General features: G+C 41.1%; 1 protein-coding gene across 3 annotated transcripts in view; it reads right to left on the bottom strand.

Annotated features, from left to right (window-relative positions):
- Positions 1 to 14,477, bottom strand: part of WDHD1 (WD repeat and HMG-box DNA binding protein 1) — a 90,526-nt gene that overhangs the window by 8,241 nt on the left and 67,808 nt on the right. Inside the window, exon 26 of one of the 3 annotated variants that reach the window (XM_082450350.1) lies at positions 7,580 to 13,107. The exons of the other annotated variants lie outside the window; for them this stretch is intronic. Coding sequence (XP_082306476.1) covers positions 13,063 to 13,107 — 45 coding nt within the window. The 3' untranslated portion in view covers positions 7,580 to 13,062. Of the gene's footprint in view, positions 1 to 7,579; positions 13,108 to 14,477 lie in introns of those variants that run through there. 3 annotated transcript variants of the gene reach the window in all.

The following is a 14,477-nucleotide window of genomic DNA, read 5'->3' as shown; positions in this document are numbered from 1 at the left end:
ATATCATGGGCTTAATATATGAGCTCAAGTTGTTAATACACATTAAGTAAATATATAACCCTTAAAATAAAAATTGCTTGTGTCTCGGGACTTCCCTTGTGGTCCAGTGGTTGACTCTGCCCTTCCACTGCAGGGGGCATGGGTTCCATCCCTGGTCGGAGAGCTAAGATTCCACATGCCGTGTGGTGTGTCCAAAAAAGAAAAAAGAAATGTTCTGTCTCAGTGTACCTCTGAAATCATGTTATGATGTGGTAGTAACAGACCCACATGTGTTGAGAAACTCTTCCTTGGACGAAGGAAGAGGAGTTTGGGGGGAATTTCCCCAGGTGGTAGAAGCTCTAGGCCCACTCCTGAACAGTGCTATTTCCGGCCACCCAAAGACTGGCCACCACGAGCCGTGGCCCTGGAGGCAGCAGTGAGGCAGAGTGGGATCCGAGCTTCCGAGGAGGCGTGGAGCTGCCTCTCTGATGGGGATTCAGACAGCTTAGATGGCAAGCATCTCAGTAGCAATCAGGTGGACTGAGCAATAAAGACCTTTATTTTCCATACCCCCTCAAACACCCACCTCAACACCCCATTCTGGTGTAGTCCTCCAAGAAAAGAGTGCCCCACCTTGACATAGGGGTTGAAGTCAGGTTAAATTTGATTTAGAAAACAATGTGATTTCTTTTTTTTTTTTTATAAATTTATTTATTTTATTTATTTATTTTTGGCAGTGTTGGGTCTTTGTTGATGCGCGTGGGCTTTCTCTAGTTGCGGCAAGCAGGGCCTACTCTTCGTTGCTGTGTGCAGGCCTCTCATTGCAGTGGCTTCTCTTGTTGCGGAGCATGGGCTCTAGGCACGCGGGCTTCAGTACTTGTGGCACACAGGCTCGGTAGTTGTGGCACATGGGCTTAGTTGCTCTGCGGCATGTGGGATCTTCCCGGACCAGAGCTCGAACCCATGTCCCCTGCATTGGCAGGTGGATTCTTAACCACTGTGCCACCAGGGAAGCCCCAAACAACGTGATTTCTGCCTCCAGGATTGTGAAGTAAAATTCAGATCCCTTATACACCTCTGCAACATGGGTACTGTTATCCTTATATGTAGATGAAACTCAGATGATGCAAGGGACCCCCCCAAGGTCATGCAGCTAGCAAGTGACACCTAGCTGACTTCAACCTTGGAGGCTTTGCTATTTCCCTCTGCTCCCATTTTGCAATAGGCATCATGGACACAAGAGAGATGTGATCCTACCCTCTATACACTTGAAATCTAATTGGGACCCAAAATATTTTCCCCTCATATTATCAGGAAAACATCAGAAAAAATTTTCACTGGCAAACATACATCCAACTCATTTCCATAAACAAAATTTAAAGCCATATTCAACATCTTTTTGGGCCCACAAAGTAGTTTCTTTTATTTTTTAATTTTTAAAATTTATTTATTTATTTTATTTTATTTTTTATTTTTGGCTGTATTGGGTCTTCATTGCTGCACACGGGCTTTCTCTAGTTGCGGCAAGCAGGGACTACTCTTCATTGCGGTGCACGGGCTTCTCATGGCGGGGGCTTCTCATTGCGGAGCATGGGCTCTAGGCGCACAGGCTTCAGTAGTTGTGTCATGTGGGCTCAGTAGCTGTGGCTTGCAGACTCTAGAGCTCAGGCTCAGTAGATGTGGCTCACGGGCTTAGTTGCTCCAAGGCATGTGGGATCTTCCTGGGCCAGGGCTGAAACCCGTTTCCCTTGCATTGGCAGGCAGATTCTTAACCACTGCGCCACCAGGGAAGCCCTAGTTTCTTTTATTTTAATATTTTCCTCTGACCACAAGGAAATGACCATTTGGCAGATATGGTAAAAATAGTCCAGGCTGATGTCTGACAGACCTGGATTCCAAATCCTAATTCTGCCCTTTACTGTGTGACCTTGGGGAAATAATCTCTCTGGGCTGCAATCGCCTCACTTGCAAAAAGGGAAAAGTTGTTTTGAGAATTAGAAATAATGTATGCATAGGACCTTGCAAAAGTACCATAAGTAATAATTATGATGATGATTATAGTAAATGATCATTCCTTACGCTTCTTTGTCCTCAAAATCTTCCTTCAGCTTTAATACAAAATGAGACCAAGGCTTTCGTCTTTCAAAGAAAAAAAAAAGCCTAAAGGGTGTTTATGTGGCTGCACCTGTCTGCTCACTTACTTAGTGTCATCGTTTCCTGGGAATCAATATGATTATTTGCCCCTGGACATAGTTTCCCGGCAACACACATCTTGAGCCAATTCAGGTGAATTTTCTCTGTCATTATGGTCACCTGGCTCCTGCATCAAGTGGCTCCTTGCAACCTTCCATAAATATTAGAATTACGTTGGCTAGAGGGAAATTGAGCAAAGGTTATGTTTATATACCGTCTTTCTCTTGGGATTTTACAACACTGAGCAAAGAGTCATCAGCTGAGGCCACCACAGTCTCTTTGAAAGCAGCTGGGTGGGTATTTTTGTGCCATGCAAACAGAACAGAACAGATTTATTCCCAGGGTTTTCTGACCAGAAGGAAAAGGAGTACCCTCAGTGAATCCTCAACAACTATTGTTGATGATCGGGAGAGACCCAGGAAATAATCTGATTTTCCTGAACAAGGGTCTACCCTGACATTTTCTCTTTCTTTCCACTGGGAGCAGGCTGGCAAATACGTTTAAAGCAAAATAACAGTCAAGTTATTGCTAAACCATTTAGCAAACAGTATATGAATTTTCCATGTTTTAAGTGTAAATATTCTTCACTTTAAATTCCCTTTATCCTTCCAAGTCTGATTTTTAAAAAAATTTTTATGTTGTTTGAATTCCTGCAGGCAAGACTTTTACTTTGATATTCATTAAATAGGTTTTTGTGATTGCTAAGCAAACATCATATTTTTAATAATGATGTATAGGTTTTTTAATTTGAAAAATAATGATGACAACTATTTTTGATAGGATTAAAATATTCCCTAATCTCGCCACCATGTTATCAATTTGCTATATTTCTTTTTAATAGTTTTCCTATGTACAAATGGTGGTTTTATTTTGTATTTTTATATTCCATTGGCAACATACTTTTTTCTTTTACCACTATATTAATTTTTCCATGTTACAACAAAACTTTCATAACTACTTTTTTTTTTTTTTTCATAACTACTTTTTTAAAAAAACTGGCTTACTACCCAGTTAATTTGATAAAAATCTATTAACGATAGAGTACTTCATCACTATCACTCAAGGACAATCACTTTAAGAGAACAAATGTATGGGGCTTCCCTGGTGGTGCAGTGATTAAGAATCCACCTGCCAATGCAGGGGACACAGGTTCGAGCCCTGGTCCAGGAAGATCCCACATTCCACGGAGCAACTAAGCCCGTGCACCACAAGTACTGAGCCTGCGTGTCACAACTACTGAAGCCCACACGCCTAGAGCCCGTGCTCTGCAACAAGAGAAGCCACTGCAACGAGAAGCACGCGCACTGCAACGAAGAGTAGCCCCCACTCACTGCAACTAGAGAAAGCCCGTGTGCAGCAACGAAGACCCAACGCAGCCGAAAATAAATAAATTAATAAATTTTAAAAAAGGGAGAACAAATGTATGGACACCAAGGCGGGAAAAGGGGGTGGGATGAATTGGGAGATTGGGATTGACAGCCATATGTACACTACTATGTATAAAATAGGTAACTAATGAGAACCTGCTGTATAGCACAGGGAACTCTACTCAATGCTCTGTGGTGACCTAAATGTGAAGGAAATACAAAAAAGAGGGGATATATGTATACATATAGCTGATTCACTTCGCTGTACAGCAGAAGGGTCTTCAATTTGCATTGATAAGTAAATTACTGTTTGCTTGTAAGGTATTTTTCCTTATTCTGTACTTACATAAAAATCTAAAGTACAAGCAATGTGACCTTGTGTAAGTTATTTAGCTTCTAAACTCTGCCTCTTTATCTGTAAAATGGGAATAAGAGAACCCAGCTCAAGAAGATGTGAGATCAGTGCCTCTCATACATACGCTAAGCCATCAATAAATGCTATTGATAAAATGTATGTTTTAAACAGGATTCATTTCCCATCAAAATAAACGGAAAAGGAACAGTTGGACTTTTCCTAACAGATGTCCAATTAGGTTACAATCTTGCCCAATGTGTAGGGGGCAGCTAAAGGAATGTAAGTTGTACAGTCAGTGGAGAATGTTATCTCCTGATCCAGCAGTGTCAAGCTTGCCTTCGTCAGCCCCTGCCAGCTCTGTCTCTGGCAGAGTCACAGACCACAGCACAGCGGCACCTCCGGGCTCTGCACTGGTCAGCTCAGTGCCTCCCCCCAAGCCTGCCCGTCCTGTCCCTCTCAGCTATCAAGCAGATCTTAATGCTTTCCTGCAAAGCACAGGACCTGTTATTTCTCTTTAGCCTTCAAATATCTAGATGTTATCCCAAACACAATTTTGTAATTTGGAGCCCACATTTGGAATTTATTGAAAGCTACTTTTCAAAGATTCTGAAATGCCTTTTATGGGGAAGAGGAAGAAAAACTACCTGATTTTCAGAGTTTTAAAAAACATTTTATACTGAAATCATTTTAGATTGAAATTCACAAAAATAGCACAAAAAATTCCCCTGTACCCTTCTACAAGATCCCCTGTGAACGTTTTACCACGCTTGCTCCTTCCTTCCTTCTTAAAGTCACTCAGTACTGTGTATGAGTTCAACACATTTCCTTTACAGCCACTTCCTTCATGTGAACTGAGATGTTCTCTATGATATTTGTCCTATAATTTACCACTCAGTGTATGCTTTAAAAATATCTATCTATATCTACACACACACACATTTATAATTAAAGTGATACACACATATAGTCCAAAAACCAAATAGAAAAGATGACCTTATGATGTGGGAAGCCACAGTTCCACCCTCAGCTCTGCTCATCAGAGGCATATATATATATTTATATATAGTATATATATATATATATATATATATATTTTTTTTTTTTTGGCTGCGTTGGGTCTTCTTTGCTGCGTGCGGGCTTTTTCTAGTTGCAGCGAATGGGAGCTACTTTTTGTTGCAGTGTGTGGGCTTCTCATCGCCGTGGCTTCTCTTGTTGCGGAGCCCGGGCTCTAGGTGCGTGAGGTTCAGTAGTTGTGGCACGCGGGCTTCGGTAGTTGTGGCTTGTGGCCTCTAGAGCGCAGGCTCAGTAGTTGTGGCGCACAAGCTTAGTCGCTCCGCAGCATGTGGGATCTTCCCGGACCAGGGCTCAAACCACTGCGCCACCAGGGAAGCCCAGAGGCGTATTTTAAGCAACACTTTTTGCTTTGGGTTTTTCGCAAACCCACACATCTCAAAACAATATGCTTCTACTGCTACTTCTTACTAATCAACTTTGGACATTTAGTTTTAACTTCCCACCATGAAAGACAAGAATTTAGCCCATTTAATCCCTCTCTCCCTTAGTGATATCATTGTTCTTAGTTCTTACTCTAGTCACCTCTGTATCTTCAATCAACATACTTAAGTCTCAGCTTTGGCTCCAGTCACCAAGGAAAGTGAAATGACCTGCTTAGTCAGCAGAGGATATTAACATTCTAATTCCTTACCCTCTTCCCTTCACCTAAAGGCTGTACCTTTACTTTTACATTGTCAATATATAACATTTTCATTCTGTTCCAGAAGCACCATTCAAACGTCCATAATTTGTCTATGAGTTCACCTTACAAGGTGGAAAGCTAATAATGTACATTTCCATGACGATGTGACCAAGTAGCATGCTAGGAGCCCTTCTCCACAGGGCGGGATCATGACCACCTGTCACTTAGTGGAGAAGTTCCCTGTGTCAAACTGAAGTGGGATTCTACCTTTTACCTCCACCAAATCCCTGAATCCTATCTTTGTGATTTTCCAAATCCTGGCTACTACCTGATCAGTCATTGTCCTGGCATCTGTGTTTTGTCTCTGGCTTATTCCTTCCTTCTCAGTCTTTGAGACCATCAGGAACACCACTCCCTTACCCTCCGCCTCCCCCTCAGCCCCCCACCCCTGCCTTCAGAATACCAGAACTCACTGCTCTGGTTCCCCCTAGGAAATTTGCTCACTTTCTTTAGAATAGCCTTCCATTTTAATTAGTTGCCAAAAATGAAACAAATTCAGGAAACTTCACACAAATTCTAGACTTCTGTCTTCTACCGAAAATTGTAAGATTGGGTAACTCTGGGCTCAAATTCTACAGCAATGGCCTAGGGTGCAACTGTACTAGCTTTCTTCCCTTTACCTGTCTGGACCCTATGGTAATGGGTTCTCAACCCTTGAAATACAGACTTACACTTAATCTCCTTGGCTCCAGCCCCACGTCTCACTCCTGCCCTGATTGGTATCCTCTCTCATGTTCCACAGGGCAGGCTGTGCCCTCCTGGGCCATAGCCCCTCCTTATATATTCTCCCTTGTTACTTACTCAACAGGTGGTCCTCGGACCAGAACAGCCTCAGTGGCATCACCTGGGAGCTTTTTAGAGATGCAGAACCTCATGCCCCACCCTAGACTTGTTGAACCATAATCTGCAGTTTAATGAGATCTCTTGGTGATTAGTAGGCCAGTTAAGAAAACAGCTGGCCTAGGTTATAATTTCCCTGCCTTGCTTCATTGGGCATCCCTCTCTCTTTGTCCTCCTAAATTTACTGAATTCTGTCATGCATGGATATCCCTCATCCCTTTCACTTCATCATTGATTTTGTGGATTTATTTACTTTCTATTTTCATTTCTTTTCCATTGTTTTGTGGGATCTCTGGAGGCAAAGGGAAAAAATTTTGCATGGTCAGTAATTCAGCAAGCAGTTTGACAGTTTTCGGACACAGGTCTTAAAACACTGGAGTGTTTAGAGTAAACACTAGAGTAATAGAAAGTGTTGCTATGCCCTGTTTTTGTTTTGTTTTGTTGGCTCAGTTGGTTTTATAGCTGTTCTCTCAGTAAGAACACAGATGTGAGAGGGGATGATAGATGTTTATGATCTTGATGGAACAGTTCCTCATGTGAGAGTCTCCTGATGCCCTTTGGTTGCCTAACTGAGCAAGGGCTTGTGTGCCTGTGGGTAGAAAATCAAACTCTGACAGCAGGTGTTTGCAGCAAAGTAAGGGTTTACTGGAGGGCGCCAAGCAAGGGAGTGGGAGACAAGCCTCAGATCCACTGCCACTTGGTCTTTTTTTTTTTTTTTTTTGGTCTGTGTTGGGTCTTCATTTCTGTGCGAGGGTTTTCTCTAGTTGCGGCAAGTGGGGGCCACTCTTCATCGCGGTGCGCGGGCCTCTCACTATGGCGGCCTCTCTTGTTGCAGAGCACAGGCTCCAGATGCGCAGGCTCAGTAGTTGTGGCTCACGGGCCTAGTTGCTCCGCGGCATGTGGGATCTTCCCAGACCAGGGCTCGAACCCGTGTGCCCTGCATTGGCAGGCAGACTCTCAACCACTGCGCCACCAGGGAAGCCCCACTTGGTCTTTGAGTTAGGGGGTTTTTAGATGGGAAGAACAAAGAAACTGGGATTAAGCATCGTCTTGTGACATTTATTTTTTTTCCATTTTTAAAAAAATTAATTTATTTATTTATGGCTGTGTTGGGTCTTCGTTTCTGTGCGAGGTCTTTCTCTAGTTGTGGCAAGCAGGGCCACTCTTCATCGCGGTGCACGGGCCTCTCACTGTGGCGGCCTCTCTTGTTGCGGAGCACAGGCTCCAGACGCGCAGGCTCAGTAGTTGTGGCTCACGGGCCCAGTTGCTCCGCGGCATGTGGGATCTTCCCAGACCAGGGCTCGAACCCGTGTCCCCTGCATTGGCAGGCAGATTCTCAACCACTGCGCCACCAGGGAAGCCCTCCATTTTTTAAAAATTGAAGTATAGTTAATTTACAATGTTGTGTCAGTTTCAAGTGTACAGCAAAGTGATTCAGTTATACATATATATATTCTTTTTCAGATTCTTTTCCATTATAGGTTATTACAAGATAGTGAGTATAGTACCCTGTGCTATATGGTAGGTCCTTGTTGTTTACCTATTTTATATTACAGTAGTGTGTATATGCTAATCCCAAACTCCTAATTTATCCCACCCTCCTTCTATCCCCTTTGGTAACCAGAGGTTATTTTTCTATGTCTGTTGAGTCTATTTCTGTTTTGTAAGTAAGTTCATTTGTATCATTTTTTAAGATTCCACATATAAGTGACATCATATGATATTTGTCTTTCTCTGTCTTCTGACATTTTTTTTTTTTTTTTTTTTGGCTGCACCACGTGGCATGTGGGATCCCAGTTCCCCAACCAGGGATCGAACCTGCACCCCCTGCATTGGAAGCATAGAGTCTTAACCACTGGTCCCCCAGGGAAGTCCCTGTGACATTTCTTAATCGTAGTTTCAAGAGTCTGGATGCCTACAGTTTATGAGTCTCTGGTCTGATGGTCCAATGGCCCGGGTGATCTGTTAGCTCATCCTGCCCTAGAGAAAACAACCTGTATGTTAGTGATAAGTAATTGATAATAGCAACTTTAGCACATTAACAATGTTATTGACAACAGCAATTTTAGTCCTCTGACTCTGGTTGATGAGTCTTCAGTATGCACAGGATTGAGATCAGAGGGGACACGACAGGGAATAAAGTTTTGTACAGAGAGGTTAACCACAAACTCTTCAGGGGAGCTTGGTTTTAGGGGGACCTGGTTTCCGTTGATTACTTTACACCTGAAAAACTCAGAGACACTGCTGCCTGTAAGACTGGTGGCCACCATTTTGCCAGAAGATATCAGCATTAAAAAAGAAAATTGGAAATTACAATAAAGACAAAGGAAATGGAACAGCTTAGCAGAGTTGTGCAAAGCTGTGTTTCTTTGTTGTTCTGGGTGTATTTGTATTTTTAGCATCACAACTGCTACTGTACATTTGTCCCAGCCAGTCATCCAAGTATTTGTGGAAATTAACTGCAATGTTATGAATGTTTCACAGATGGATGAACCAAAACTGATGAGAAAACAAACTGGTTCTGATCTTTTCACCATTTGGGGAATCTGAGTTTTATCTGGCTGAAATAAATGTTTTCAATCAGAAACTGTATCATGAAGGATATATTTTTCCTGTCAAAAGTGGAATACCCAACTAAAAGTGGCCTGGACTGGTGGTTCTCAAAATTGGCTGCACATTGGAATCACCTGGGAAACCTGACTCCTACATGGTGAAATCTGATTTCATTGGTCTGGGCTATGACCTGGGCCTTGAGAGGGATTCTCAAGTGCAGTCAAGGTTGAGAACCACCTGCTTAAACAATTCAGACACATTGTTTCGCTTAACCAGAGTCCTGGAGATGGCATTGTAGGCATGGCTGGGAGACTCAATAATGTTATCAAGGACCCAGGCTCTTCCCGACTTTCTCCTTAGTCATTCTCAGCATGTTGTCAGTGTCTGCCCTTCCAGACACAGATGGCTGCTGTCGCTCTGAGCATAAAGTGTTCAAACACAGCAGGGAAAACGAAACCACCTCCTCCTCTTTCTTTGTCAGCGAGGAAGACTTTCTAAGAAGCTCCCCACCGCCACCCACCCCAGGAGATTTCTCATTTCTTTGGTTAAAACACAGCCACCCAAAGACCAACTGCTGGCAAAGAATGGCTTACATCAATTGTTGCTGTTACAAAACAAAATGAGGGTGCCATTAAACTAAGTAAAAAGAGGGAAAGGCTGTTAGGTAGGCAACCAACAGTGTCTCTGTAGCCTTGTTATCCAAAGCAAATTAGCCATACTGTATAGCCGATTGTGTTAGTTGGGTACCTAGGCTAACTGTATTGGACTTATGAACAAATTGGACTTACGAACATGCTCTAGGAATGGAACTCGTTCATATGTAGGGAACTTGTTCATATGTTAATGATGTAATTCATCATTAACCCGTGGAATACCATCAGGCTCCACTGAACCTGATACTAGTTTTTAAATTTTCTTTTGGAGCAGTTCTAACTATTTGTAAGTAATCTTTTTTTTTTTTTTAATTAATTAATTTATTTATTTTTGGCTGCATTGGGTCTTCGTTGCTGCGTGATTACCATATGGGCCACTGACACTTTTATAAATCTAAGATACGTTAGGGGATTTTACTGATCTCGTTTTTCTTATTTCAGGTTTTGCTATTTCATCATTTAAGAAATTCTTTTTTTTTTTTAAATAAATTTAGTTATTTATTTATTTATTTTTGGCTGTGTTGGGTCTTTGCCACTGCACGCGGACTTTCTCTAGTTGCGGCGAGCGGGGGCTACTCTTCGTTGCGGTGCACGGGTTTCTCATTGCGGTGGCCTCTCTTGTTGCGGAGCACGGGCTCTAGGTATGTGGGCTTCAGTAGTTGTGGCACGTGGGCTCAGTAGTTGTGGCACGCGGGCTCTAGAGCGCAGGATGAATAGTTGTGGCGCACGGGCTTAGTTGCTCCGCGGCATGTGGGATCTTCCTGGACCAGGGCTTGAACCCGTGTCCCCTGCGTTGGCAGGCGGATTCTTAACCACTGCACCACCAGGGAAGCCCTAAGAAATTCTTTTATCATACACTTCAATTTTTCCCAGCTATATTTTAAAAAGGAATTAAATTATAAGAAAATGGAAAAATGATGGAATCACCTAAAAGGATGATGCACTGTTTAAAAAAATGTTATCCTGCAGTTTTCTTATTATAATGCCCAAAGTATTGCCTCATTTTCAAGAAGGAAAAAAAGAAGACTGGAGGGATTATCTTTTTAGTTTGCTTTAAGATTTCATAGAACAAGTTGAGAATTCAGAATTTTTCATTTTCCATCCATAGTGGCAAAGAAAAGGAAACTGACAGGGGAAGATGTTTCAAAGTTATTAGATGAATCAGAAGATAAATGCAAGGAGACAAATAGCAGCACTCTAGACTCTATTAATGATGGTGGAATTGGTCATATAAATGAAATGTCAGGTTATGAGTTTTCAGATGAAGTTATCGTAGATTAATTTTTCTCAAACTCAAGAATTAATGTGACCTATATATTCCTAAGGACACAAAAGCAATGTGGTATTTTCATCCAGTTAGTCATTTGACAGGAAGCATGTCATCATGCAATATTTTGTGACATGAACTTGTACCATCTTGTTTTGCCAAAATGATGTATGATGATATTCTTTAATCTTTTTTATTGTTTGTGCACCAGTGTTTTGAGTTGAAGAGGTTTGCTATGTTTTAATTCTTGTGAACATTCCTAATAAAGTTTTCTTCTTACTATCCCTTTATTCTTCTGCAAATTAATCATAAAATGACTTCAAAAATATAATGAATATTTTTCTTGGTATATTGACAAAGAACATTCAGATTTCTCAGTTGTGAGCTCAAAATCCTTTATCAGTGTTGACAAGAGGAACATACTGATTATCTTGTTTAGGAGAGGCACTGTGCCAGGTTCTGACAATACAAAGAAACCCAGGTCTGCTCTTAAAGAGCTTATAACCCTGTTGGGGGTCAGGAATATAAATTCTCTTCCATTAGCTACAAATGCCTCATTAGGGTTTTTCATTTCCAGTTGCAGGATATCCTCAGATATCCTCTCCCAGTGTTAATATCTTACAGAACGATAGTATAATATCAAAACCAAGAAATTGACACAAATAATCTGTACAATTTATTCAGATTTTACCAGTACAGACTTACTTGTGTGTGTGTCCCTCTATGCAATTTTATCACATGTAAATCCTTGTGAAACCACCACCATAAACAAGATACTCAATTATACCATCACCACAAGACTTGCTCTTATTCACCCCTATATAGCCACATCCCTCCTTTCCCCATCTTTAACTCTGGCAACCACTAATACATTTTCCATCTCTGTATTATTTCATGAATGTTATATAAATGGAATCATGGAGTGGAATGGAATGAAAACATCCTTTTGAGATTGGCCTTCTTTCACTCAGCTTAATTTTCTTGAGGTTATTCCAAATTGTTGCTTGTATCAATAGTTTGTTCCTTTTCATTGCTGAGTAGTATACCATGCATGGTATGAATGTACTATAGATTAACTATTTAGTCATTGAGGGACATTTGGGTAGTTGCCAGTTTGGGGCTATTAAAAATAAAGCTGCTATGAACAATCATGCACAAGTTCCTGTGTGAAAATAAGTTTTCATTTCTCGGGGATAAGTGCTTAAGAGGGCAATTGCTGGTTATATATTAAGTCCCTTTTAGTTTTGAAAGGAACTGCCAAACTGTTTTCTAGAGTGGCTGTACCATTTTACATTCCCACCAGCAACATGAGTGATCCAGTTTCTCTGCATCCTTACTTGTATTTGGTGTTATCATTATATTTCATTTTAGCTGTTCTGATAGGTGTGTAGTGAAATCTCACTGTAGTTTCAATTTGCATTTCTCTAATAATTAATGCTATTGAACATCTTTTCATGTGTTTGCCTTTTGTATATCCTCTTAGTGAAATGTGTTTGTGTCTTTTCCTAATTTCTAATTGGATTATATGTTTTGTTTTTAATGCTGAGTTTATGAGTTCTTTATATATTCTAGATATGCCCAGCTACTATTTTTAATCAGCTGCTATAACATTTGAGGGAGAAATGATGTCATGAAGAGTCTCTATCTCATTGAAGCACATTAATACTCCTCCCTCTTTAGAAAAACCATCCGTATCAATTCCAATCCAGCTGTTTTCAGAGAGGAACACTCTTCGTGGGGGCCAGTTTCCAACCTTCGGTGAACACTTTATTTGCCACTAATCTGCTCCACACTATTCTTGAAGAATTAGAGTGCCACTCTTCATCCTCCTTTCTCTAGGATTTTTGTTATCAGGGCCACCAAAGCAGCTGAGATAATGTTGACCTGACAATTTTTGTTTGTTTTTCATTTTTTCCTCACTTTTCCATTTTCATTAGATGTATTTCCTCTGCTCATTTGTTTCTCTGCTTTCCCACAACTTTAGCTTTTCCCTGCTGTTGTTATGACACTTGCTTCTACACCCCTGTGCAGCTCAGTTCCTCAGATTAAATGATTCTGCTTCTGTGTCCAAATTCCAAATATCAGGGAGAGAGATGGGATCACTGAATACTGGGGTCACTCATGCAATTCTGGTGCAGTGTGGCCTGCGGAAGTGATAGCAAGTGATATGTGACTATCCTGGGATGGTTCTCTGAGAAAGGTCTGAGCAGAAAATTGCTGTCATTTTTATTACAAGAACCATAGGAGTTAGAGAGATTAAGTGGTTCCCAGAGCCACATAGCTCCAGTGGTAGAGGCAGTATATAAAACCTAAGCCTACCGAGTTCCAAAGATTATACTGTATCTACTATGCCAATCACCCCACCAACACAGTTCCTGCCCTTGAAAACCTGGGTCTCTTGGTGAGATCAACAAGCATCTACAATTATTGATATAATAGAGACACATACAATCCGACAGAAAAATATACCCGGAGAAAACAGAAGACAGAGGTCTATTAAATGAAATACAATTTACAACTAAAAGAACAATAGCATTCTTCTCTTTTAAAAAAGTTTGACAGTAGTTTAAATTTATGCTTATATTATTACCCTCATTATAAAAATACATTAGTGTGTTTATGAGCCCTTGGGTGAAATTGTTCAGTAACATACAAAGTTAATTCCATACAGTGTCAGAAAAAACCAGAATGGCACAAATCCCTTTAAACAAGATACATGCTTTTATGCAAGACACTTTAATTTTGTCCTTTAATCAACATTAACTGACTTTCTGTTAGACCAATGTTGTATTCTTGTGATTAAGTCAATGGGGTAACTAAATAGTATCTTTTTTTATACAATGTTGGATCTGGCCTACTAAAATTTTACTTAGGAGTTTTCTTCTATGTTCATGAGTGAGATTTGTTTAAAATTTTCCTTCTTAAAACTAACCTTGTCAGGTTTCAACATCAAGATTATGACAGCTGCTATACTAAATAACTTGTAGATGATTGTAACTTTTACTTGACTGTGATAGAACTTGACTCTTCACCCAGAATTTTAAATATAGACTGATTTTTTAAAATTGGTTATAGACTATTCAGATTTTCTACTTCTCTGAGTCAGTTTTTTTTCTTCCAGTTTTATTGAGACATAACTGATGTACAGTACTGTATAAGTTTAAGGTGTAAAACATAATGATTTGGGACTTCCCTGGTGGCGCAGTGGTTAAGAATCCGCCTGCCAAGGCAGGGGACATGGGTTCGAGCCCTGGTCCGGGAAGATCCCACATGCCATGGAGCAACTAAGCCTGTGCGCCACAACTACCGAGCCTGCACTCTAGAGCCTGCGAGCCACAACTACTGAGCCTGTGTGCCACAACTACTGAAGCCCGCGCACCTAGAGCCTGTGCTCCGCAACAAGAGAAGCAATCGCAATGAGAAGCCTGTGCACTGCAATGAAGAGTAGCCCCCACTCACTGCAACTAGAGAAAGCTTGCGTGTAGCAACGAAGACCCAACCAGCCAAAAATAAA

This window comes from Balaenoptera physalus, assembly GCF_965194825.1.
Source record: "Balaenoptera physalus genome assembly, chromosome: 2".
In the NCBI taxonomy this organism is placed as follows: domain Eukaryota; kingdom Metazoa; phylum Chordata; class Mammalia; order Artiodactyla; family Balaenopteridae; genus Balaenoptera; species Balaenoptera physalus.
The sequence above is the reverse complement of the archived record's forward strand: the minus strand, read 5'-3'. Positions and strand labels throughout refer to the sequence as shown.